Source organism: Pituophis catenifer, unplaced genomic scaffold (assembly GCF_029215685.1).
Source record: "Pituophis catenifer annectens isolate HBS135680 unplaced genomic scaffold, rPitCat1.0.hap2 SCAF_4, whole genome shotgun sequence".
NCBI classification, from domain to species: domain Eukaryota; kingdom Metazoa; phylum Chordata; class Lepidosauria; order Squamata; family Colubridae; genus Pituophis; species Pituophis catenifer.
This window is the reverse complement of record NW_027256884.1, coordinates 99,717,524-99,743,547: the sequence shown is the minus strand read 5'-3', so window position 1 is coordinate 99,743,547 and position 26,024 is coordinate 99,717,524. Positions and strand designations below refer to the sequence as shown.

At 39.2% G+C, this 26,024-nt stretch overlaps 1 protein-coding gene across 4 annotated transcripts in view; it reads left to right on the top strand.

Annotated features, from left to right (window-relative positions):
• The first annotated feature begins 6,807 nt into the window (after positions 1 to 6,807).
• Positions 6,808 to 26,024, top strand: part of ST3GAL6 (ST3 beta-galactoside alpha-2,3-sialyltransferase 6) — a 58,208-nt gene continuing 38,991 nt past the window's right edge. Inside the window, exons 1-3 of one of the 4 annotated variants that reach the window (XM_070942748.1) lie at positions 6,808 to 7,018; positions 18,112 to 18,151; positions 23,959 to 24,145. In XM_070942748.1, coding sequence (XP_070798849.1) covers positions 18,134 to 18,151; positions 23,959 to 24,145 — 205 coding nt within the window. In that variant the 5' untranslated portion in view covers positions 6,808 to 7,018; positions 18,112 to 18,133. The remainder of the gene's footprint in view (positions 7,019 to 18,111; positions 18,152 to 23,958; positions 24,146 to 26,024) is intronic. The other 3 variants (XM_070942749.1, XM_070942750.1, XM_070942752.1) reach the window with 3 other exon arrangements.

Below are 26,024 nucleotides of genomic sequence, written 5' to 3'. Positions count from 1 at the left end.
TGGAAGATCTTCGTGAAGATGTTACGCTGGTATACTGACCATAAGTATTTGTCATAAGTGTCAAAGGCTTTTTATTGACAATTACATTCATATTATAATTATAATTATATAATATTATAATTATTCAAATAGTCAATATTTGCAGTGTTGACTCTTCTTTTTCAAAATCTCTCCAATTCGCCCTGGCATGTGGTCAATCAACAATCAATCCTGACTGATGGCAGCCCATTCTTGCATAATCAATACTTGGAGTTTGTCAGAATTTGTGGGCTTTTGTTAGTTCGCCTGCCTCGTTAGCAGGGGTCTCTAACCTTGGCAACTTTAAGCCTCCCCAGCCAGCAAAGAATTCTGGGAGTTGAAATCCGCCAGGCTTAAAGTTGCCAAGGTTGGAGACCCCTGCTCTTGAGGATTGACCACAAGTTCTCAATGGGATGAAGGTCTGGGAAATTTCCTGGCCACGGGCCCAAAATCTCAATGTTTTGGTCCCCAAGCTTTAGTTAGTTTTATCACTTTTGCCTTATGGCAAAGTGCTCCATCATGCTGGGAAAGGCATTGCCCGTCACTAAACTCTTCTTGGATGGTTGGGAAAAGGTGCTCTTGGAGGAGGTTTTTGTGCCATTCTTTATTCATGGCTGGGTTTCTAGGCAAAATTGTGGGTGATCCACTCCTTTGGCTGAGAAGCAACCCCACATATGAATGGTCTCAGGATGCTTTACTATTGGCATGACACAGGACTGATGGTAGCGCTCACCTTTTCTTCTACAGGCAAGTTTTATTCTAGATGCCCCAAACAATCGGAAAAGGGATTCATCAGAGAAAATGACTTTACCCGAGTCCTGTTGTGGCAGGGCTGAAATACAATGGAAATGTTTTTTGGGGATTAAGTTCATTTTCATGGCACAGAGGGACTTCGCAATTAATTGCAAATTGATCTGATCACTCTTCATAACATCCTGGAGCAGTGGTGAAATTCAATTTTTTTTACTACTGGTTCTGTGGGTGTGGCTTGTGGGCATGGCTTGGTGGGTGTGGCTTGGTGGGCATGGCAGAGGAAGGATACTGCAAAATCTCCATTTCCACCCCACTCTGGGACCAGCCAGAGGTGGTATTTGCCGATTCTCCGAACTACTCAAAGTTTCCGCTACTGGTTCTCTGAACTATTCAAAATTTCCACTACTGGTTCTCTAGAACCTGTCAGAACCTGCTGGATTTCACCCCTGTCCTGGAGTATATGCACATTGCCATCTTCCAAACTGGAGCAGCAGACTTTGTGTGAATTAATCTTTGTGTCATTCTCAAAACTTTTGGCCAGGAGTATAGCTGAGGCATGGGGCAGAGGCACGTAGGAAGAGAAGATTGCAGCATCGTTGCGTAAAAATTAACAGGCTGTTTTCTTTAACTTCTCCAGGTGGTGGTGGTGGTGATGGAGAGGTTTGTCAAATTCAGCAACATGAGAATGTGGGATCTAGTTGCAACAAGCAGAAGAGTACCATGTGTTTATTAATTGCCCTCCCTCCCACGTCCTGCAATTTATTGGTACAATTATGCAATTGTGCTTTAAGTTAAGAGTTGAATGAGACCGAACACCTATTTGGAAAGGGTAATGTAATCTTGCTCGAGAGAAAAACAACAGAGAGGAAGCGATAAAATGTGAATAACCAGCAGAGATTGGAAAAGGGAATTAACTTTCCAACTGCTTACCCTTTCCTGCTCCAGATAAGGGCACAACTGCTTTTGAATTCTGTTATTGCTCAGAAAGGTAGGGGATTCCTTACAGTAGAGGATGTTACAGCTTCTACCCCTTCCTACTTTTTCTTCCTCATTTGGACATACATTATGGAACCTCGGCTTGATACAGAAAGACACAAGCAAGCCTCCCCCCATCCCCCCACTTGGTACCTCTGAAAGCGGGAAGGCGAGGGACAAACCGGCAGCTCTCTCCCCCCACACACTTCACGCAAAAAACTGGGGTGCAAAAGTTAGGCCCAAAGAGTTGACTAGCACCGTATTTGTTAAGAAGCCACAACAGTGTTAAAAGAACTACCAAAAGTTGTGCCATTGACTCAATGGTCCAATAATGCAATGATGTCAGCCTTGTGAGGTAAATCAGACAGGAAGCTGGCCCAGATGAGTTAATTCTATTATTTTTTTCTTTAGTTACAACATTCCTGATCTTTTAAGTCTCCCTGCATGACACCTATAGTTGTATAACATTACTTTTATGGCCCTGGGAGGGTAGAAGCAAAAAGATGGGCACTTTTTGGAAGGGATCTGGATTTATACATCGCGATACACCATAAACCTGACAACTACCATGTTTTATTGTAGTATGATCCTAGACAACACATGACTCATTGGGTCGTCGTTTCAGAGACATTTCCTTGCCAGATTCCTCAATGCCTTCAACAATGGCAGAGCTAATGTACTGCCTTCCACTGGAAAAGTTAGGATACATTCAGAGATGCATCCTCCTTGAAAACAGCCAACGTTGAACTATATAGCACAATCAAACATCACTATTTGGCCAATTTGGCAAATTATAAAATTTGGATTTTGAACCCATTCTGTAAGTTAGTCCATTTGAGGTACATTGGTTCAAAACTTATTGCCCTAGAGCACGGGTGTCAAACCAGCCACATCACGTTGCCGTCACATGATGTTTCGTGATGTTTTTCCCATTCGCGGAGCTGGGGTGGGCATGACCTGCGTATGATACATCTGGCCCACGGGCCACCAGTTTAGCATCCCTGCCCTAGAGTGCACATTAAGTCTCATCTTCCTTCCTTTCTTCTTTCCTCCCTCCCTCCCTCCCTTCCCCCCTCCCTGTCATTCTGTGATTATCTCCCTTCCTCCAATTCCTGCCAGTTTGTTTATGGGAAATTTACAAATGGGAAAGCCAGCGGAAAGTTACAAGTCCATAACCAGTAGGGAGGTATGTGGTTACTGTTGTGTGGGGAAGAAACACAAATCTATCAGAAAAGCACCAGCATTCCAAAACATCTTAAGTAAACCCAAAGATTTAGTAGCCTCAGAAGAAGAAAAAATCTACAACGTGCAGTGCAAGGACTGCAACAGCCACTAGGTAGGACAGACAGGCAGAGTATATGCATGAATACCAACTAACAATCAAAAGACATGATGAAAACTCCTTAATTGCACAACAACAATCGACAAACATAACCTTAGCTTTAATTGTTTAATTTAATAATTTAATTTAATTTAATAGGGGCCTGAGTGGCACAGCAGACTAATGCTACTGTTAAAAGTAGTATTTAGCTTCCAGCTGCTTGCAATTACTGCGAGTTCAATTCTCACTAGGCTCAAGGTTGACTCAGCCTTCCATCCTTTCTAAGGTAGGTAAAATGAGGACCCGGTTGTGGGGACAATAAGCTGACTTTGTATAAAATATACAAAAGTATGAAGGCTATTGCTTAACGCATTGTAAGCCGCCCTGAGTCTCCGGAGCAGGGCAGCATATAAATAAATAAAAAAAAAAAATTGAGAAACTGAGTAGCCTAGGCCAAGCTAAATCCAAAATGCTAGAGAATTCCTAGAACAGGAGTGTCAAACTCAAGGCCCGAGGCCAGATCTGGCCTGTAGGGTGCTTAAATCTGGTCTGTGGGGCCAGCCTGGAAATAGGATCAACTCGCGATGCCTCTGGCAGCCAAAATGGGGCTCGGGGGGGGGGGCGCCCCTCCACTCAGACAGATCAGCCATCAACAGCACATAGAGATATACAACATGTACACACAAAAGAGACAACCAAAAAGGTAAAAATGAACCAAAATGACCAGTGGTGAAATCTAAAATTTGTTACTACCGGTTCTGTGGGCGTGGCTTGGGGGGGGGCTGGGTGGGTGTGACCAATTTTTTTTTCTTTTAAAATCATTTTTTCTACAACCTCTTCGGCGAATGCCTTCAAAAGCTCTGACGATCCAAGCTGAGTTGCCTGATCGGCAGAGGCTTTTTAAAAAGGGTTTTTTTCTTTTAAAAGCCTTTGACGATCCCAGCTGAGCCATGCGATCATCAGAGGCTTTTTTTTTTTTTTACTTTTAAAAGCATTTTTTGGCCAAAGAGGTTGTAGAAAAAATGCTTTTAAAAGTAAAAAAAAAAAAAGCCTCTGATGATTGTGCGGCTCAGCTGGGCATGGAGGGGGGCAGGGATTTTTGCTACAGGTTCTCCGAACCACCCACCTCCATCACTTCCGGATCGGGCGATCCCGTCCGAACCGGAAGCATTTCACCCCTGAAAAAGATCCTCAAAATGCAATGCGCATGGGGCCCCTCACGCATGCGCCCTGCCTCTCGCGCATGTGTGTATTCCCCATGCATATGCATGTGCCCCCACACGCACCTCATCCCCCCACGCATGCACACACCGCTGCATGCCCCACAAGGCCACGCATGTGCGCGCACCCTACGCATGCACCCCACCCCCTGCACATGTGCAGCAGAGCCCCCATGACCAGCAGTCTGGTGGAAGGTGCGTGCACATGCACGGCAGAGCTGAACGGGGGTAACGGCTCACGTGTCCACAGAGAGGGCGCTGAATGCCACCTGTGGCACGTGTGCCATAGATTTGCCATTTTGGCTCTAGGTACACCTGCCAAGTGGGAGACTTCAAATATAGGCAAAATGTTTCGTATAATGAAAAATGTTTGTTCTCTAGATGAGGAAATACTTTGAAATTTTCCATGTAAGATAGAAAGTTCATATTAATCAGCATGCTATCAATTGTACTTTTTACTGATGCATGTCATAAATGTAAGTTTATCTGCCATTTAGAACCATTTAGTATAAGGAGATTAAGTTTATTTATCATTCTTGCAAGGCAGAATTCAGCATAATTTGATCTTTTATCTTTGAAAAGCCGCCAGAAAGGAGTGCAGGCTAAGATGAAGTCATTAGTTATTGAACAGAAGTGGAGTTTATTATAACGTGTTATAATCATCAGGGCCCAGGTCTGCTTGTGCCACAGCATTTGGGCAATTCAAAGAAGGTTGCCAGCATATCTTCTAGCTTCATACCACATTGATTATAGCTTTTCTTTGTAATGGTAGAAAGCAGTGGTGGGTTCCTCCCGGTTCCGCCGAGCCGGTAGCGGTGACAATATGACGTAACCGAACCGGTTCTGCCTCTCCTGCCCTCCCGCCCCCACCCCCCGCTTTATTCTTACCTTTTATTTGGCCCCACCCCCAATCTATTGCTGCCTCCTGAGTCCCAGCTGATGGCTAGAGGGAAAAAAACTGTTTAAACTCTTGCCGCGGGCTTCAAAGGGCTGCCCTACAGCTGATCAGTGTTAAAAGAAAACAAATGAGTAGACCTGCAAAAATAAATGGGTAGACCAGTGCCTGCAAAAATACATGAGTAGATCAGTGCCTGCAAAAATAAATGGGTAGACCAGTGCCTACAAAAATACATGAGTAGATCAGTGCCTGCAAAAAATAAATGGGTAGATCGTTACAGCTCTGCAAGCAGTTAAAAGCCTGGTAGACCAGTACCTCTGCTAAATCCTATATAATTGTCACATGATCATCAAGCCACGCCCACAAAATAAGCGATGCCCACAGAACCGGTAGTAAAAAAATTTAGAGCCCACCCCTGGTAGAAAGTAAACACTAATATTAACAATGAGCTGATACCAAACTGAGAAATAGGGCGACAGCCGCTTGCTTTAAAAGAGGGATTGTTGTAGCTGCTACTCTCAAAGAGATAGGAATGAAAATATCCTAATTGCCTTTCAGCCCCTCTGGCCCCATACCTGGAGCTGCCTTCATTTTATATGAGTGGTGGATTTCAAATTTTTTTACTACTGGTTCTGTGGGTGTGGCTTGGTGGGCATGGCATGGCTTGGTGGGCGTGGGCATGGGCGTGGCAGGGGAAGGATACTGTAAAATCTCCATTCCCACCCCACTCCAGGGGAAGGTTACTGTAAACTCCCCATTTCCTTCTGATCAGCTGGGACTTGGGAGGTAGAGAATAGATGGGGGCAGGGCCAGTCAGGTATCCATTAAATAGGAAGTCATCAACTGTCCATGTTTATATCTTTGCCATACAGGCAGGCAGAAAAATTGGAACCTCTATTACAGGGGTCCCCAATCCAACCTTGGCAACTTTAAGCCTGGCGGACTTCAACTCCCAGAATTGCAATACCAGCAAGCAAGATTCTATGTTAGAATTTTTAGAGCATTAATCTTATACTGGTCTCCATGCTGTCATGCCTTCTGCATTATGAATGCTGACCTATCCAGTGCCCACTTTATGGACCTGTTGAGCTCCCACCAATAAGCACAGCTTCTGAAGATTCAGCATTCCGAGGATTAGAATGATCAGCAGACCGACTGCTCATTATCCCGAGAAACTATATTTTAAAAAAACAAACAATAATTTTGAGGATTCTGGTTGTTTCAGAGGATTGTTGGGGCACAAATTAAAAAGAAAGAGGAGTCCTACATTGTCAATATCAAGCTTTGCATGGATTTTTGTGGATCTGAATCCTTCCAGGCAGCTGTCAGGGTGCAGATAAACTGTTCCTCCTCAGCAGTGCAATCATATTGTTTCCCAAGGTGAAATTTATTACTCTGAGTAATTAATAGAGCTAAATTTCTTAGTGGTTTGGCTGTTTTTAGGCTGTCCTTAAGGCTTCTCCAGCCTTTTAATGATATCAGCCTAGTGTGTTCTGTGACAAGGCACTGAAAGTGTTAATTAGACTTTCTTCTTCTGGTTCATTAGACAGCTGGGTTGCTGTGAGTTGATAAGTTGTTTATTTAGATCTTTCCATTGCAGAGGCTCTGTTGATAAGGTGTCCTTGAAGTTGTCTGAGTGGGGAATTTTACTTTTGTGTGCTAAAGTAACAACACCTTTATGGCTGCACTCTGGAAGTTAAAAGTGGACTGACTTCCTCAGAATGAGTTGAAAGGATAAGTTGGGAAGTTTTCATTTTAAAGAGCATGCTGAGGATTACAGACTGTTCAAGACTAGGCTGTAACTGTCTCTAGGAGGAAGCCGTTCTATCTTCTGTAAGTCCATCAGTTGTCTTTCACAATGTAGTAGCTGGCTTAAGGGTCTGGGTGATGTATTTTTTTCAGAAACCTCCCCCACCACATCTGCTTCTGTTTATTGTTTAGGATTTGCAGAGTTATCTTACTGGTTTGTAAGAGACATCTGCCTTTTGCAAACTTCTTGCTTTTCTCTGTACTTATCCCTTATGTTTGTTGCTGTCACTTTCCCTTAGATGGCTAAATTCAAGGGTGACATTTTCCTTTCCTCTGCCACCGTTTGCAGGGCACAATTTAGATGCATGAGGCCTGCACTTTGCTTGTTTGCGTGGACCAGTTGCTGGCACACTGCGGACTGGTGCCAGTCGACAGACGGAGGGTTGAGAATCCTTGATGTAACTAACTGTGGGATGCTGCAAATAACTATAAATGTGAGCTGGTTGCCGAGTGCCCCAAAAATGGTCATTTGACCACCGTTGGAACTTCAGAACCTGGTCATAAGTACCCCTAAGAAGGTCTGTTATAACTTTGACCAGTTGCTAAGTGACCGGTTGTAAGTTGCATTGGGCCGGATAAAACAAAAACACTGATTATCACATGCTCTGCACATGATCTTCCAGTGCTAAAGGAACTAATAAATGAAGATGGAGCTGTTCAATATTTCAAAATGTTACAACAAAATAGGAAATATGCTATTACAGGTAGTCCTCTAGTTATGATCGTAATTGAGCCTGCAACTTTGGAATTGAGTCATAAATAGCTTGGGTTTTTTTTTGCAGGGACAATAAGTTTGATCACTGAATGACCGAGATAGACTGAGGACTACCTATAATAGCACAGTCACAACAGCCTTGGAATATTTACTTTATAGCTGATAAAGCATTTCTGGCCATCATGATGTGATCACACATTATGGCCACATTTTGAGTGCTTGACAACATGTTTTGCATTTACTATATGTTGCCAAGTATCCTGCAATCATGTGATCATCATTTGCAATTTTCTCTTGCCCCACCACATCTGGGAGATCCGGAGCCTCTCCCTGGTGCTCTGCTTATTTATTTAACATGTGAATTAAATAATCATATAATACATAACAGGTATCTTTCTTTCTTTCTTTCTTTCTTTCTTTCTTTCTTTCTTTCTTTCTTTCTTTCTTTCTTTCTTTCTTTCTTTCTTTCTTTCTTTCTTTTCTTTCTTTCTTGGTTCAATTTATATGCCACCCTTCTCCGGAGACTCAGGGTGGCTTACAATGCATTAAGCAATAGCCTTCATACTTTTGTATATACCTGCTTAGTAGGGCTTTCGGCCCCCCAAGTGTTGTTGTTTTTTATACAAAGTCAGCTTATTGCCCCCACAATCCGGGTCCTCATTTTACCTACCTCGAAAGGATGGAAGGCTGAGTCAACCTTGAGCCTGGTGAGATTTGAACTTGCAGTAATTGCAGGCAGCTGGTGTCACTTAACACCGCTTTAATCTGCTGTGCCACCAAGGCTTTAGATGGCCTGCATCAGGGTTAAATGTCAAGGCGAATGAAAATGTTTTCAGTGAGAACTACTAATGATGATATCTAGGCTTCGGTATTTTGTTAATGGTGCAAAGCACATAAAAAAGTTCTGCTAATGGATTTAGCAGAATCTTTGTTATAGTATTTAAACAATATTATGAAGTAAGTTTTAATATGAGGGCTGTAGAATCTGGTCTCATCAGCAAACCATTGCTTTTGTTTATCTTGACAGTACAACAAACCAACAAGGACAGAAGTTTCTGTTCTTTCCATACTCAGCCTCTATTCCTAGCTTGTTTAAAACTACATCTGTCAATATTCTATATGATTCCAGGTCACCAACCTACTGAATCACTTAACTACAATATTTAACCACCACATGGTGGTGTTAATCATGTCCATGTTTCACCAACATCCTAAGAGAAAAATAAACCAACTGAATTTTGGTTTAACCCCCAGGCATCAGGTCTGACCTCTAGGGGTTTTTTTGTATGAATTTTCCAATCTATTGTTAGTTTTCTGCAATCTATAAATTGTGGTTGTTGTTTTTTTGCAATTAGGTCAACTGAATTCCTTACATTTTCAGCTGGTTATTTCTAGAGAAAATCAGTAGGGGGCGGCATACATGTTCCTGCAAGCAGTTGTTCCACTTCTTTTCTATATCAGTAGTTTCCTAAGGAGAATGTGTTACAATAAAACCTGGGATTGTTATCATCTTTTTTATCAGATATATATTGATGGTCGTGCTCATTTGGTTCTATGAGGAAGTTATTTGGTCAATACAGCTTCAGGTTCAAAAGGTTGTTTTTATTATTTACAAATATGTACATGCATACGATAATGAACAGGGTGTTACATTTTTACCTTAACTGTATGACTCAGATGTTGAGAGGAGAGAGAAGTTCACATATTGTCTCGCTGAGAGATAGATAAGAGAGAGAGAGAGAGAGAGAGAGAGAAAAGGGGAAGATATCCAAGTGGTTTCTAGGTAAGAGTCCAATAGGAGAGTTTATTGGCTGATATAGTCACATGTGATGTCTGTAAAGACTTAACCCCTTCTAGTCTCTGGTGCATCATATGCAGGCAATATCTGACATTTTTGTAAGATTGTAATAACAGAAAATCCAATGTTTGCAAGAGAGTTAGATATCTGTTTCTGATGAAAGGGAGACCAAATTTGTGTGTTAAAGGCAAGCAGTTAAAATAATATTTTATCCTAAATGTGGCATCTAAAATAAATTAACACCTATGTTAATATTTTGCTTGTTTTTAATGACCATGTGTATCTTTACATTTATGCAGGGCAAATGAATGTTTTAATTTTTCTCTGACTTCATATAAAATGTTTATACCCTCTAGATATCATTATTAAAATGTTTCCCTTTGCTTGTTGCTAAATAAACTATAGTTGTAGCCTTCCTCAAAGTATGGATGTGAGTCTCACTGTCAGCTTTGGAAGCCATATTAGGCCGGAAGCTTCAATGCTGCCACCTTCTCATGTGTGGGAAAGTAGGAGGGGGGATTAAGGAGAGGGGTTGTTAGTAGACATAATAGCATTCTTCCTGTTGGTCAAGGTCAGGGCGATCCAGCATCTGGAGAAGGAGTGGTCGGGGCTGGATTGAGATGGAACAGATGTTAATTGGAGCATGTGGTCAACTGGGGAGTGAGAGGATGGTTTTGGAGCTTTGACTTACTGAAGAAAAACCCGGGCTTTTCAGATTCGGTTTTCCCAGATGTGCTAGTTTGCCTATTCTAGTAAAGAGAACTTTGGAAAAATGTTTGCTTCTGCATCTTTACTTGGAGTTGGGGCTTTTCTGGAACGCTGACACTCAAAAGCATAAAATTGATAATCCTTTAATCTTTATAATTGTATGACATTACATTTTGTTTTCTTGGTCATGCTAAATTCCTTCTTTTAAAAGGGTTATGCACCATAAGAAGACATGTGATACAGATTTGATCTCTTCACTTGAACAACTTTAGGCACTATTTTCTTATTGGAGAGAGTAAGCTAATCTTCCAATTATCACTCTGATGAATAACACATCAACCTGACCAGTGGAAAGCCTCATATGTGAGCATGTATAATCTTGGGGAAAAAAGAAGGAAGAATCCAGAGAGTTGAAATAATTCAATTGTAATAAAGATGGAAAAAGTTAGTGCTATCTGCCCGAATAAACTTCCAGACCTTCTGCCTACTGTACAATCCGTTAAGATTTTATTGAGGCCTAGAATAAGAAAGGCTGGTTTTTACAAATATATGTGTGTGTGTGTGTGTGTGTGTGTGTGTGTGTGTGTGTCTTTAGTTATTCGGGTTTTCTCCCGCGTAAAATTGGAGGTTTCTTGGCAAAGACCAGAACTATCGCCAAAACTGAACACTTTAACAACAGAATAATCAGAGAAGCCATCGAGATAGAAAAACGTCCACACAGCATGAATAAACGAGATGATACCTCCCACCTACCAGCCATTTGGAAACCGGCCCTTATTGACAAACGAGTCCCTAACACAAAGAATGACACCAGACCCACACTCACGAGAGTTACACAGGATATAACCAGCACACATCCACGCAGAAAGCAGACTCAAACCCACACTGATGATGAGGCACGACCCCGGACCAGAAGCCAGACCACAGCTGCATCATTAGCCACTTTAAACCCCTCCAATCCATACATGAAGCAGACTGACACCCACCATGAAGAGGTGGCACGGCCACGAACACGAAGCCAAACAACAGCAACACAGCTCACTAGCTCAAATCCCCCTGCTACTCAGACTAACCCGAGCACAACCAAGCCCCCACCTAAACAGAACACACGCCCAGCCAATCAGAGCACAGCCAACCCCCCATGCAATCAGAGCACAGCCAAACCCCCAACCAATCAGAACACACCTCCGCCCAATCAGAACACAGCCAAGCTCCCACCCAATCAGTCCACACCCCCACTGGCAGTTAAAAGGAAGAAACAGCTGCAATCACACACATTGCTCCTAGAAGCATGAAGCCGAGAACACCAGCCTGAAGATGACGAATGAGACTTTGTCGAAACGTTGCCAAGAAACCTCCAATTTTACACGGGAGAAAACCCGAATAACCAAAGACCTACATACAAACACCCGCAAAAACCTCAGAATACACACACACACACACACACACACACACATATATTTGTCAAGCATGTATAAGATTACAGATATAAGTATAAGCACGGTTATGAATACAGGAAATGGATACGAATAAATGGGGACAGTAGGACAGGGACGGTAGGCACGTTGGTGCGCTTATGCACGCCCCTTACATACCTCTTAGGAATGGGGTGAGGTCAACAGTAGACAGTCTAAAGTTACAGTTATGGATGGATTAGGGAATGAAACCACAGAGTCAGGTAGTGCATTCCAGGCATTGATCACTCTGTTGCTGAAGTCGTATTTTCTGCAATCAAGTTTGGGGCAGTTTACCTTAAGTTTGTATCTATTGTGTGCTCATGTATTGTTGCGGTTGAAACTGAAGTAGTCATTGACAAGTAGGATGTTGTAGCAGATAATTTTGTGTACTACGTTTAGGTCAGACCGAAGGCAGCATAGTTCTAAGCCCAAAATTTGAAGTCTGGTGGCATAAGGTATTCTGTTGTGAGCAAAGGAGTGAAGGAATCTTCTCGTGAAATATCTCTGGACTCGCTTAATTGTATTAATGTCCAATATGCAGTGTGGGTTCCAGACAGATGAGCTGTATTCGAGAATTGGTCTAGCAAAGGTTTTGTATGCCCTAGTTTGCAGTATATATTACCGAAGCTCTGCAAGATTAGGTTAACAACTCTTAATGTCTTTTTGGCAATGCTGTTACAGTGAGCTCTGGCTCTTAGATCATTAGAGATGAGTACTCCAAGGTCCTTGACAGAGTAAGGGTCATCTACGATTGTTATTTACTTTATTCATTAAACATGAAACTCAGTCAACTAAACATTCAAAAATGCATCACAAATACCATTGACTGGTGCTAATGATTGATACAGGTTTCTGCCAGTGTCCTAGGTATCAACCAAGTACCTTCTTAAGATGTACAATATTCCAAGTAGTGCAATTTTTTGCAGTTCTTCTGGTGTTATTGCAGGAAGTTGCAATTTGTTGATGTATCTTATAAAATTCTTGGACATGGTACTAAGTGCCCTGATAACAATGGGTATCACTGTTACATGCTTCAACCATAATTGCATAGTTTTGATGGCCAGGTCGTGATATTTCGTGATTTTTTCCAATTCTTTTTCCAATTCTGGCATCTCCTGGTACCACGATGTCAATAAATTGTACGCTTTGTTGTTGTTGTTGTTGTTGTTGTTGTTGTTGTTGTTGTTATTATTATTATTATTATTATTATTTCTTGGTCAATGTGTCCTTGCAAAGTAGATTTAAATCTATTCTTCAGAGTAAGACAAACCAAAACAGTTTCCTCAAAGTATCAGTAAGACAGAAGTGGAAGTTAAGACAGAAGTGGAACATTAAGCTTGTTAGAATAATAGACACAAAATAATTATACTTGATTAAAAGTTTTTGTGTCAAAACCAGCTTCATAGTAGGCATAGACTTTAAGATTTCTTCTGGCTGACTACTGCCTAGATCAGGGCTGTCAAATTCCCGGCCCGTGGGCTGGATGCATCACGCGCTGGCCATGCCCACACCCAGTTTAGTGAAGGGGGGAAAAAGTCCCGATATGTCATGTGACGCCGCCGGGATGATGTGAGTTTGACACCCCTGGTCTAGATTCTCTTCCCTATCCAGTCTCAAGATGAGATGGAGGATAACTAAAGAAAAGCCTTTGAGATAGATACCAAAGGTTGATATATTCTATCTAGGCACCAAGTTGGATACTTTTTCAGGCCAGGTGAAATCATTCTTTTTTGCCTAGAGTTTTAGTTCTACAAATTATTCTTAATACTTTAATATAGAATTTGCTGTTCTTTAATCTTTATTTGAAAAAGAATAAAAGGTACATACTAAGTCTTACAGTATTAACTGCATACGGATTTAGCTGTAAATCAGCTTCATAGTTGTTAACAGTTTATTGCAAAATTTATTTATTTATATATTTATTAAATTTATATGCCGCCCCCTCCGGAGACTAAATATATAAATGCACATAAGATTATAATGTAAATGTGGTATTACTTTTTTAATTATTTTTTAAGATCCTGTTGCTTATGTAAACTATCAGACATTAAAGGCTTAAGGCTTCAGAAGAATAAAAATGTTACTTAAAAATGCATAGAAATCAGTGGATTACTGGTAGCTACGGCTCCCAAGATCTAAGTTACTTAGTTTTATCATCATGTGAGCTTAGGCCATCATATTTGGGTTGCAAATATTCTGACAACCACTAGATGGCAGCAAATCATGCTACTCACATGATTTTCTTAGATGCTCCATTAGGATTTTTATAACCCAGATAATAGCAGACCTAGTAAAACTAGGTCCCCCACCCTCAAGATTGCAACTATCCATTCCTTACTACTTCTCTGGAACAGCGGTCCCCAACCCTTCCAGGTCCATGGAACAGCGGCAGGGAGGGGATGGTTGTATTCGTTCACCCACTGCTTGTGTGAATGGAGTTTTGCACGCTCATCCACTGCTTGCATGGCCCAGTTCCCAACAGTCCATGGACAGCTCCCAGTCCACAGATCTGGGGTTGGGGACCCCTGCTCTAAAAGAAGTATTTTACCAGAATAATAATCAAGTTTAATATACATTAAGTCATGCTGATCATTTAGCATGTTACTTGGTTCAGGAATAAATTCAAATAATGAGTTAACATTCAAGCAAAAGCCTGACAGGACCTTTTGGCACAAGCATTATGGTTTTCGGCAAACTTACTTTACAGAGCTATTTAGTATACTTTGAATACACAGAACTTAATATTGACTTATTAAGTTGTTATTCAGCTAACAAAGAATATAAAAAGTATGTATATTATCACAGCAAACATTTGGTCAATGAGAGAACTTTCTTTACTTTGTGCTACTACAAACTGTTAGCATATAATATACAAATATTGTTGTTTCAAAATCTAAGGAACTGGTTTGGACAAAACTCAGCACCACTTTTTCGTGCGGCTGTTGATAAAAATAGGATCGCCAACATGATCGCCAAAATCCGATGACAGATATGGCACAAGAAGAAGAAGTTGGTGGTTTGGCTCAGATTCTTTCAATTAAATATTAACTTTTTAAAATAATTCATCGAATACTTTATTGTGGAATCTCTGGTTAAATAATGAAGTAAACAAATATTTAAATGCTACCATGAAAAAGTTTGCACACACAGTACTTGAGGTAAAGTAGAACTCACATGATTTTCTTAGATGTACTTTTCCTGCCCTCTATTGTGAAATCTCATGACTGTGGCAAAACTTTCATTTAAAAACACATTTGGATAATACCTTCATTGGCCTTGGGCCAATAACATTATATGGCTGAATTCACACATCCCATTATGGTTTAACTTTAGTGGAAAATGTGAAATAAGTCACGTATCAGTGGATTTCCCTGGCTGATTGTCAAATGTGACTATTAATCTCTATGAGGAAAAGTTATACGACTTGGAATTTTTAGCTTAACCTTCCTCCTTTTTAGGATTGAGTTCATAATCACGGTCATCTGTTGTTGTTGTTGTTGTTGTTGCTGAATTGTGTTGGGCTTCTCTTGTCTTTTTAAAACTTTTGTTTACAGGCTTAGGGCCAGTGCTGTGTATATGCCAAAGTGTCAGACTACATTTGAAAAGAATCTGGTCTGAAATTAAACTGTTGAATTTACAGATTACATTATTGTTTATTTAGCATGGCGTAGCATATATTGTGACTCCAATGATTATGGTTCACAATGCATGTTTATGGTTTAGCACTATGCACAACCATTTGTGATTTATTCTGAAAGCTTGGTGAAGGAAAATATTTCACTATTTGACTCCAGTCTGCATCTACCTATTTAACCATCTCATAAGACAATCATGAAGACAAAGAAGACCTTTTAATTGGAAGAGTTTTTGTTAATTATTGTTTTATTTTGCTGGGTATTAATTTGAAATTTGGAGAGAAGATACACAAGTTTTTAATCTCCTCCTCAGAAGCTCAGCAAAACTGTATGTATTTATATAGAATGCAAAGCTAGATCATGTCACAATTTACTAATAACTCAGAATATAAATTCAAAAGTATGAGTTCAAAATTCGTAATAAAAATGTCACCTTATGTATAAGCAAGGCTGTGAAAGGTGATGTGCCTGATTTAAACTGATGAAGAATAGATGTTAAATGGAAATTGTGAGGGCATGGTTGTATTAGCAACTGAAGCCTCAAAGTCCAAAACCAATGAATAACAGATGGAACATAATGCCAATTCACATAATGCACTAAGTCAGACTTTAATTTAACAATGGTTTATTGAATTAGCATTCATCACCACACTAAATGATAAACCATGGTTTACAAACCAAAGTGGCTGAATTCATAGAAAATTCTCATCCAAAGTCAAACATAGGATACTATGTAGCCCTGACTTAGTAGCCCTGACTGCTCTTTAGAAGGCCAGATCCTGAAGATGAAACTCAAATACTTTGACCACCTAATGAGAAGGAAGGACTCACTAGAGAAGAACCTAATGCTAGGAAAGATTGAGGGAAGCAGGGGACGACAGAGAACAAGGTGGCTGGATGGAGTCACTGAAGCAGTAGGTGTAAGCTTAAACGGACTCCAGAGGATGGTAGAGGACAGGAAGGCCTAGAGGAACGTTGTCCATAGGGTCGTGATGGGTCAGACACGACTTCGCAACTATCAACAAAGATAATATCACATATACCATGGACAGCCAGATTAACCAACAGAGAGCTGCTGAATTGTATAAAACTAGAAACATCACTAGAAGCCAAAATCACAAGACTAGATCTGATTTACTCTGGCCATGTCATGCGTGCAAATTCATTGGAGAAGTCAATGATACTACAAATGGTCAGTGGACCAAGAAGAAAGGGCAAGTAAAGAACATGTTGGCTTGATAACATCAAAGCTGAAACAAAGATGAACATCCAAAAACTGAAAGAAGCATAATTGACAGGGTAGCAAGGAGAGCACTTGCCTATGAAATTGCCAAGAGTTGACATGACTAAATGGTTAAAACTACTATTATAATGTCACATAAATCCAGCTCTCGGCTTCGCTAGGCTGCCGGTGCAGAATCACAGGGAATACACACAGCCTGAGCTCAGTGAATCAAACCTGGTTTATTTTCTTGCTACATGACAGCTTCTACTTGATGCCAGATCGCAAATGCATCTAAAGTCGGCACTGAGAGCGTCTGCTACTCAGCACCTTTTTATCGGTCCGCTCTGTCGTAATGGTTGGGTGTGTCTCCGTAATCATGTCCAGCTGGAGGGCGTTTAGTTTGTATCTCCCACCGCCGGGATTGGTCTGGTCGGAGGATTGTGACGTCACTGGTTCTCATCAGCTCCGTGATGTCCGCTGTTCTCGATTCCCACACGAACCCTCTATGCCCAGCACCAGTGAATGGATAGCCCTATTTGTGGAACCTAACCCCTTTACCGTTACCCATGCCTGTGCTCACCCTTCCCCCCTCCCCTCATCTTTGTAGTCTGTCAGTGATGTCCTTCCGCCAAGGCAGTATGGTGTCGAGGCAGGAGAAAAGTTCAAAGCAGGAGACAGGCAGCAAGTGGAAGAGACATTTAAAAGAACATGGAATGGAAAGTTGCAAGCGGGTCCTATTGTTAAGTAGAGTAAATTAAGAATAGAATAGAATTCTTTATTGGCCAAGTGTGATTGGACACACAAGGAATTTGTCTTTGGTATATATGCTCTCAGTGTACATAAAAAGCAGATGGTTAAACCAATATATTGATTTAACATGTTTTTTTAAAAAATAGTAATCCTTCACTAAATAAACTAAAGTTTAGTTTATTTAGCAAGCACAGGAAGTTCTGTAAACCCAGACAATAAACTTATGGAAATATTGATAAGCAACATTTTGGCATCTGGACAAGTGGCATTTTAAAATGGCTTCATTATAGTTAATATATAATCTCTCCTGTGCCTGGTAGTTTGTATTTTTAACAATCCTGTTTTAAAACATTTTTTTTTTTTAATTTAACTGTTGTAGGCCAGCCAGAAACACTTTTTATGAGATGGTGGCTATATTAATTTGCTAAATAATAAACAAACTAAAACTTACTGCAAATAAGGATTTGCTCCAAGTATCATGAAAACATATAATCAAGGATATAAAATTGAAGACGACTATTCAGTATTGTTGCATGGATCAGTTTGCTTTTTTCTTGTTTATGAAGATCACACTTGGACAGTGAAACAGAATGCCTGCAGCTCTCTAACAACTGCACAATAATTGCTATTTGCTTGTAGTGGTAAAAAAACAGCATATGGAATAGGAAAAGAGGGACGGGAAAAAAAGAGAGATAAGCATAAATTAGCAGGCAGGGTAGAGATCAGTTTTAATGTTTTAATGTTAACACACTATAATTAATGTCATGATGTTTCTTTTTCTATTCTTTTCTTTTTTTTTTCTTTTTTTTTCTTTTTCTTTGGCTAATAGGTCCAGAATTTCTTCTCTTCTGATGCATCTAAGGCTAAAAGTAGGTCCCAGTTCCTAATTTTTATTCTTATGAAATTCTAAAAGTGTTCAATTAATTCTCTCAACTAGAAATAAAGTCAAACTCAAAGTTTACCAATAGCATATTATATCCAAATAAAAATACTATAAGAATAGACATATTGTCCCAGATTTAAAAGATTTTTCATTTTTCATTTCAGAGAAGATACATACTGCTCTAGTAAATGCTACATAAAAAAATACAGTTCTGGCATAGAATCATAAATAACACAGCACCAAGTAAAACAGCAGTTATCACTTTAACAACTAGGTAGTCCTCAACTTAAGACCAGTCAGTTGGCAATCATTTGAAGATACAACAGGCCCTCCAAAAGGGACTTACCATCCAGATTTGAAATTCTAGCATTTATCTTCCCCTTGAAGTAATATGACTGCATTTTGGACATTTGGTATCCAGATCACATTTATGGCCTTTTGCAGCACATGACCACGATTTATATTTCTTCAGAAATTGCCATTTACTTCTGGTTTCTGGGGAAAAATATGCCAGAGAGAACAATGACTTCATTTAATGACCTTGGTATTCCTTAACAACCACAAAAAAGGTCATAAAATCGGTCACGGTTGCATGATGATCCAGTTTATCACCTCAAGGGGTCAACTACAGTCATAAATTGAGGACTACTAGTATATCCCAAAAGCCTAATAGGATGGTGTTAGTGGACCCCTAAAAGAAGTGGAGCCTTTCACTTCTTTTCTAAAAAATAACAGAGAAGGGGCCATTCTGACTTGGGAAGAAAAGTGCTCCATACAGCTAGAATATAATTAACATCTTGCAGGGAGGCAATCAGAAGCATCCCAATCTGAAATGAAATTGTTTCGTTTTTGGCTAGCACAAAGAAGTAGGCATATCAGATCCCTGCCAGAGACTGAGGATTATAACAACAGGAGTGTGGACAGAACTATGTGGATTATAAATTTAAACTGTCAGAGGAAGAAGGATAGAGGAAGCATCTACCCTTAAAAGAATTGCGAGTATTCAACGGACTTGATAGGACTATTAATTCTGTAGATCGCAAAGATTTATTTTTGTTAAATGGTGGTGATTGGAAATTTTAGATTGTGAGTATATTTTTATAGATACTATACAGAGAATTGAAGGAGGTGTACTTGGGGGTTTGGGAAATAATCTTTCTCTGTGTAGATATAATTCCTTGTCTTTACCTCTCTGATCAGCTCTTTTCTGAGTGGTAGAGATGACAAGTATACCTAATATGTATATGATATGAAAGAAAACCTCGTCTACATCGTCATCAGCAACGTCATCAGCAGCATCCAGTGCATCCAATCAAAGATTGATAGAAAGCATGCTAGGTCTGGAGAAATCAAATTCCTTTCAGAGTATACAAAAAGTATGCTGTAGTAATCCAAGAAGCCATGATCAAAAGTCAGGAAGTTATGTCAAAAAACTATGACGAAATTAAGAATGAAATGAAAAGCCATAATCAAAAGTCAGGAAGCTATGTCAAAAAACTACGATGAGATTAAGAATGAAATGAGGGAGATAAAAGGGGGAGATACGGAAGATGGATGAAAAGATGAAAAATGATGGCAAAGAATGAACAGAGGATACAGAAAATAGAAATAAAGGCTGAGCAAACAGAAAAAAAAATGGAAGAAGTAGATCAGAAGCTATCACAAGCTAACAAAGAATTAGAAGAGACAGTAATCTTTCTGGAGATGGAAAAGGCAGCCTACTTCCTGAGATTCCAGAATATTGTGGAAGAGAAAGAGGAAGACCTGGCAGACTTGATGACAGACTGCTGGCTGGAGCACTACAGAAAAATAAACAAATGTACAAAGGGAAATAAATGAAATATTTGGAATCCATATGAACTATGCAAGAAGACATAATCTACCAAAAGAGGTGCATGTGAGATTTACCAAAAAGATGTTGAGAGATGAAATATATAAAAGAACTAGAGATGACTCCATGAAGTATAAAAGGAGAGAAATAATGACTTTAAAAAAGATACCTAGGAGAGTCAGAGAGCAGAGGAGACAATATCAATTTTTGACAGCACAACTGATTAAATACGTGACTCTTAGATGGTTGATACCAGAAGGAATTCTGGTTACCTGGCAAGACAAAAAATTTAGGGTGCATACACTAGATAAAGTGCATGAATTCTTTGAACATCACTTTACCGCATATGAAGAACAGGAAAGCAGAGAAAGTAAAAGTCAAGATGAAACACAAATAGAAGAAAAAGCTTGAGACCAAGAAGAAAGTGAGAAGGAGAAAAATGAGCGAGCAGAATGAGAAGGTGCAAGAATAAAAGGACAGAGAGAGATAAGAACAACTAGAAGGACAAGACCTATATATAAATGAAAAGATGGAAGAAAAAATAAAGATGTTATCAATTAACAAAAAATGGACTGAATTCTCCCATGGAAAAAAAAAAAAACCTTCAAAAAACTACAAAGATTAAAATTGGACCTAAATTGTCTTCAAGAAGTGCATATTAAAAAAAACAACTTGGCAACTTATTGGAATACCCCAAAATTGGGAAATTATACTCGGCATTAGCATATCAAAAGAAAAGAGGGGTGGCACTATAGGTCAGAGAACCATTAAAAGCCAAACAAGTATATGCAGACGAAGAAGGGAGAATATTAAAGGTTGAGGTGGTAATAAACCATAAACAGATTATTTTGACTGCAATATAATGTACGCTCCAAACAATAAGCAGAAAGAATTTTATAAAAGACTCCACAAAAAGATAACCGAAATGAACGATGAAAACATATGTATGATAGGGGAATTTAATGCAATTGGGTCACCAAAATAGATTACAGAAGCAGTAAAAAAAAGTAAAAAAATAAGGAGGACACTCCCCAAATCCTTTTTTGAAATAACACAAGAAATAGACTTACAGGGTATATGGAGAGAGCTAAACCCAAAGACAAACCAATTTACATGCTATTCAAATAGACATCAATTATGGTCAAGAATAGATATGATGTGGATGTCGTCAGAAATGAGAGACATCCAGGAGGTAGATATAGAAGTGAATATATGGGCAGACCACAACCCTGTTAAAAATTATATGGAAGGGACAAAGGAAGAAACCAAGATGGACACTGAATCACTATTCTAAAAGATAAGGAGTTCACACAAATGATAGAAAAAGAAATGGAACTTTTCTTTAAAGAAAATAGAATAGAAAAAAAAACATCACTGCAAATTGTTTGGGACACAGAAAAAGCATACATGTGAGGATTAGTGATAACATATATAGCAAGAAAAAGTAAGAAAAAGAAACAACAGCAAAATACACTACAAGAAGAACTTAAAAAAGTAGAAACAGAATTGCAGAATGATCCGCAAAAAATTAAGATAAAAGAGAAAATTGAACTAATAAAACATAAACTAAACCTACAAGATGAAATGGCACAAAAAATTAAAATGGCAAAACAAAACTTTTTTGAAAATGCAAATAAGCCAAGTAGATGGCTAGCATGCAAGTTGAGAAAAAGAGAAAGAGAAGAAAGTGATATACAAACTGATAGATGAGAAGGGGAATCTTCACCACCAGAATTAAGATAAAAAGAAAATAATCCAGGAATTTTTAAGGAAACTTTACAGTCAAGAAAAATTGTCAGAAGATGCAATAAAACAATATTTGGAAAAAGCTGGTCTTCCTAAAATACCGGACACAGTGAGAGTAATGCTGAATGAAAGAATAATGACAATGGAATTAACAGAAGCAATTAAAAAGCAAAAAAACGATAAAACATCTGGACTAGACGGGCTTCCCGCAGAACCCTATAAAAATTTACAAGAAGCACTAGGGTTGTCAATGCTGGATATCTATAATGAAGTGCTATTAAAGGCCAAGCTCCCCAAAACATGGACAGAAGCATACAATCTCTCTCTATATATAAGTGAAAACCACTCACGCATTAATCACGAACTCTCCAGAACTGTAAAGCCTACAAACTTGAAATTGCCACATATGTTCCTCTTGGCTTCTAGGTGCTCACTAAGAAAGGATTTTTCAAAATGACCATCAGAACATTAGTATTTCATGTATTATTATAACACGCTCTGATGCTAATTAGTTAGACGTTCTATTCCGCCTCCCAACTTGAAATTAACTCTGGAGAGAATGGGATAGCATAGGACAGGCTTCTGTGGGGCAAGCCTCATGGAGAGAAGGGGCTAGAAAGCCTGAGGGAGAGAAGGGGAGAGGAGAGGCCGATCGTAACTACTCATTAATTTTCAAACTCTAAGTATCAATTTATCAAGCCCAATCACATAGGTTCGTAGCGGAGCACGGATATTCAGCTAGTAAAGAAAATATTAGACTGTGCTGAAATGGACAAGTTAATGATGAAAATTAAGGGTAAAGAGGAAACAAAGAACTATTTAACTTGGGACCAATTTTATAAATGATTTGTAAATAGAAGCAGAAGTTAGTAATTTATAATTAAGGATGATCAATAAAATAAAAGTATATATATATATATATATATATATATATATATATATATATATATGCAATAATAAGCAATATTATCATTGGATTATACTTGATTATAGATTAAATTGTATAGGGCGATTAGAAGGGAAAATTACTGTATTTTTCAGAGTATAAAACACACTTCCCCCCCCCCAAAAGAGGCTGAAAATTTGGATGCATCTTATACTCTGAATGTAGCCCTGCCCACCTGCTGGCCCCCACCCTTTGGTCTCCACTTGTCCTCTTCCTTGCTGCAGAGATTGCCACTGACAATGGCTTGTGTTTTTGGGCTCTGTGCATCGCGTTTTCAGCCTCCAAACACTCCGTTTGAGAGCTCTTCAAGGCTGCAGGGATATTCCAAAGCACATCTCCGATTGCCGCCCGAAAACGCAACGCGTTTGGATGCTGAAAATGCGACGCGCAGTGGCCAAAATGGATACGCGGAACAGCTGCTGACTTCTCTTACTCCTTCCGCGCTTTGCCTGCTTTAGTCACTGGAGCTCCCTTTGATGATCAGCTGTGCTTTTGAAGTTGTTTTTCAGCCCCAAAGAGGCGCTTGCGAGTGAACTGATCTTCTGCACGTTGCCTGCTTTTCTCATTGCTGCTCCCTCCGACAATCAGCTGTGCTTTAGAAGCTTTGTTTCAGCCCTAACCAGGGCTGAAACTGCATGCATGCTCAAAATCACCAAGCCAGCTCAGTTCTGTACCAGCTTCCTTACAGTAGGCACCATACTTTTTAAAATAAAGATATTCATTTATTTGATTTTTATTCCATCTTTATTACTTTTATAAGTAACTCAAGCATACTAATATTCCTATGTTTTCCTGTTTTCCCACAACAAGCCTGTGAAGTGGGGTGGTTTGAGAGAAAGTGACTGACTCAAAGTCACCCAGCCAGTTTTCATGCTTAAAGCAAGATTAGAACTCATATCAAAATATCCACCTATTATGTGACGTCCAAATGTATTTTTTTGATTTTGTCTTGGTATGCTATATTACTAAGACATTGTGATTTATATATTGCTCATATACATAGTGTACTTTATTGTATTTTGTTTTCTTTTCTCATTGTTTACCTATTTACTTGTAATATGCCCTAAAGAACTTGATTAGTTTTGAGTCAATTGCATTGCCATATTTTTACTATTATAGTAATAACTACAGTCCTTTTCACACTGCCATTTAAAAAAAAATGATAAAAGTTGTTTCTAAAAGTTGTTTTTTCTAAATTAAGGAGTATCTACAGCATTGCATTTCATTTTTTAATACACATTGCCCTATCTATGTGTGATGCTTCCCACAGCAGCATTCAATGTTGCGTAGGTGGTTTCTGGTTTTACCTCAATGGAAGGCGAGACACAATCAGTTGTGCTTCAAGACCTGGAAATCAAGATTCATGTGCAAAGCTGATGGCAAGAAGTTAATCTCTGCGAGACGCAAGATTTGTCATTCACAGTATCGAAAGGCTAGGAATCGATATCAAATGATGGGTGAGCAATCTTTAATTCAACTCATATATTATTTAGCATACTTTTAAAACTAGGGGCTCTCTGCTGATGATTCAAGCGGTCTTTGAAAGCATTTTGATCTTCTTGCCTTTTCTCCGTCAAGAGCTAAAACTGGCATTTCAGAGATAAAATCGGACAGAGCTTAGCTATTTAATTGAGGTTGTTTATCAAACCTGTCTTGCTTTCCCATCACTGGAACAGGATTTTTTCCCCCTCCTAATCCCAATTTATAGGCAATACAACCTGTTTTACAACAATGAGCGTGCTTTGAAGTTTTATTGATCTGTTGCTAAAGAGATGTTCTCTTTAAAGAAAAAAATGGCAGACAAATAAGTACTTTTATCAAAAAGTGATCAGATTCATCACTTTCCTGCTTACCTTATTAGGTACAAATAATAGTTGATTTAGGAAAAGAACTCCATTGTCCCTTCTTATAGTTATTTCTGACTGGCTTATTTTTCTGGAAATTTCTGTGCAAGACAGAAATTTGAACAAAGAAACCTTGTTTCTAATTTAACATAGCCTGTGTTTCTTAATACTTATTTCCTTTGCCATTACTTTGTTTTGTACAACTTATCTGATATTGTACTGCCTTATTCTGTTATATACTCTAAACATGGCTTTAGTTTACGCCTGGTAATGTTAACTGATTTCGGAGTCCTCAGGTTGGTTGATAAAGGATAACTCAATGGATGCATGTTAGACATGAACAAAAGCAAGAGGTAGTCTAAACACTTGACTACCTCTTGCTTTCGTTCATGTCTGGACCATCAGCAGAGGTTGCTGTTTCCTAAGAAACCTTTAGAAGTGATATTCTGAATTTCACATATTTTTACTAATTAACCTGGGGAGATAAGTTTATTTACAACCTGAAACTCTTTGTTATTCTATCCCAACTCATCAGGCAATTTGGTTCTTGGGGCTGAATCCTTGTTCTAAATCTCTGCAAATAACAGAGAATTGCCACTTCACTTTAGTATATGATTATTTCAGGTGTCACTGCCCACTACAAGATGGGTGGGAGAACACAAGGCAGTGCCACTTTTCTTCCTTTTCCTTAAAGTGAGCAAATTTAATTGTTCATCTGCCCCTCACTTCCTCTCTCTCAAGTTGGCTGATGAAGAAAGCTCTATTTCCCATTCCTACCCATAAACATTTAGCTCCTATTGAAATTATGAGGGCAGAACAACCTGGAGAAAGGCAAGAGGCAGGGATTTATTACGTTTACATGTCATCCAGAAACCATTTCCTTTCTCTCTCTCTTTTTTAAAAAAAACTTTTTTTAAAGGACTATTAATTTCCTATCTTGGGAAAAAATGGATAAACTCAGAAGAAATGTCACACTGATTATGGTCTGAAAACCTTTGAAATCTTGATTATTCTCTACAGTACGGTGCTGCTATAGGTAGTTTTTTTGTTGTTACTGTTATGTTCAGTTTTTTTCTTGTTGATGTCTATGATTTGTTCCTTATTTTTAAAAAATTGTTCCTGCGTTTAAAGTATGAGCCATCCAGAACTGATTGGAGTTGGTAGCCACAACATTATATTCAAATATATATACTGGAAAGCAGCAGTGTCCTTCTGCTTCCTCACAGAGAAATGGTGGTGGGCAGCACAAGCTGACTGAAGGGTGCCTGACATCTCCTGCATAAACATTCTACAAGGCCTGCCAACTTAAGCTTGGAGAATGGGGAGAACATCGGGGTGGGGGAGGGTGGGAGGAGAACTCTAGTCTTGCCTTTTTAGTCTTCCTAATTCCCAGAGATGTGAACCTAAGTAATAGAAGCAGTGGTGAAATTCAATTTTTTTTAATACTGGTTCTATGGGTGTGGTGTGGCTTTGTGGGCGTGGCAGGGGAAGG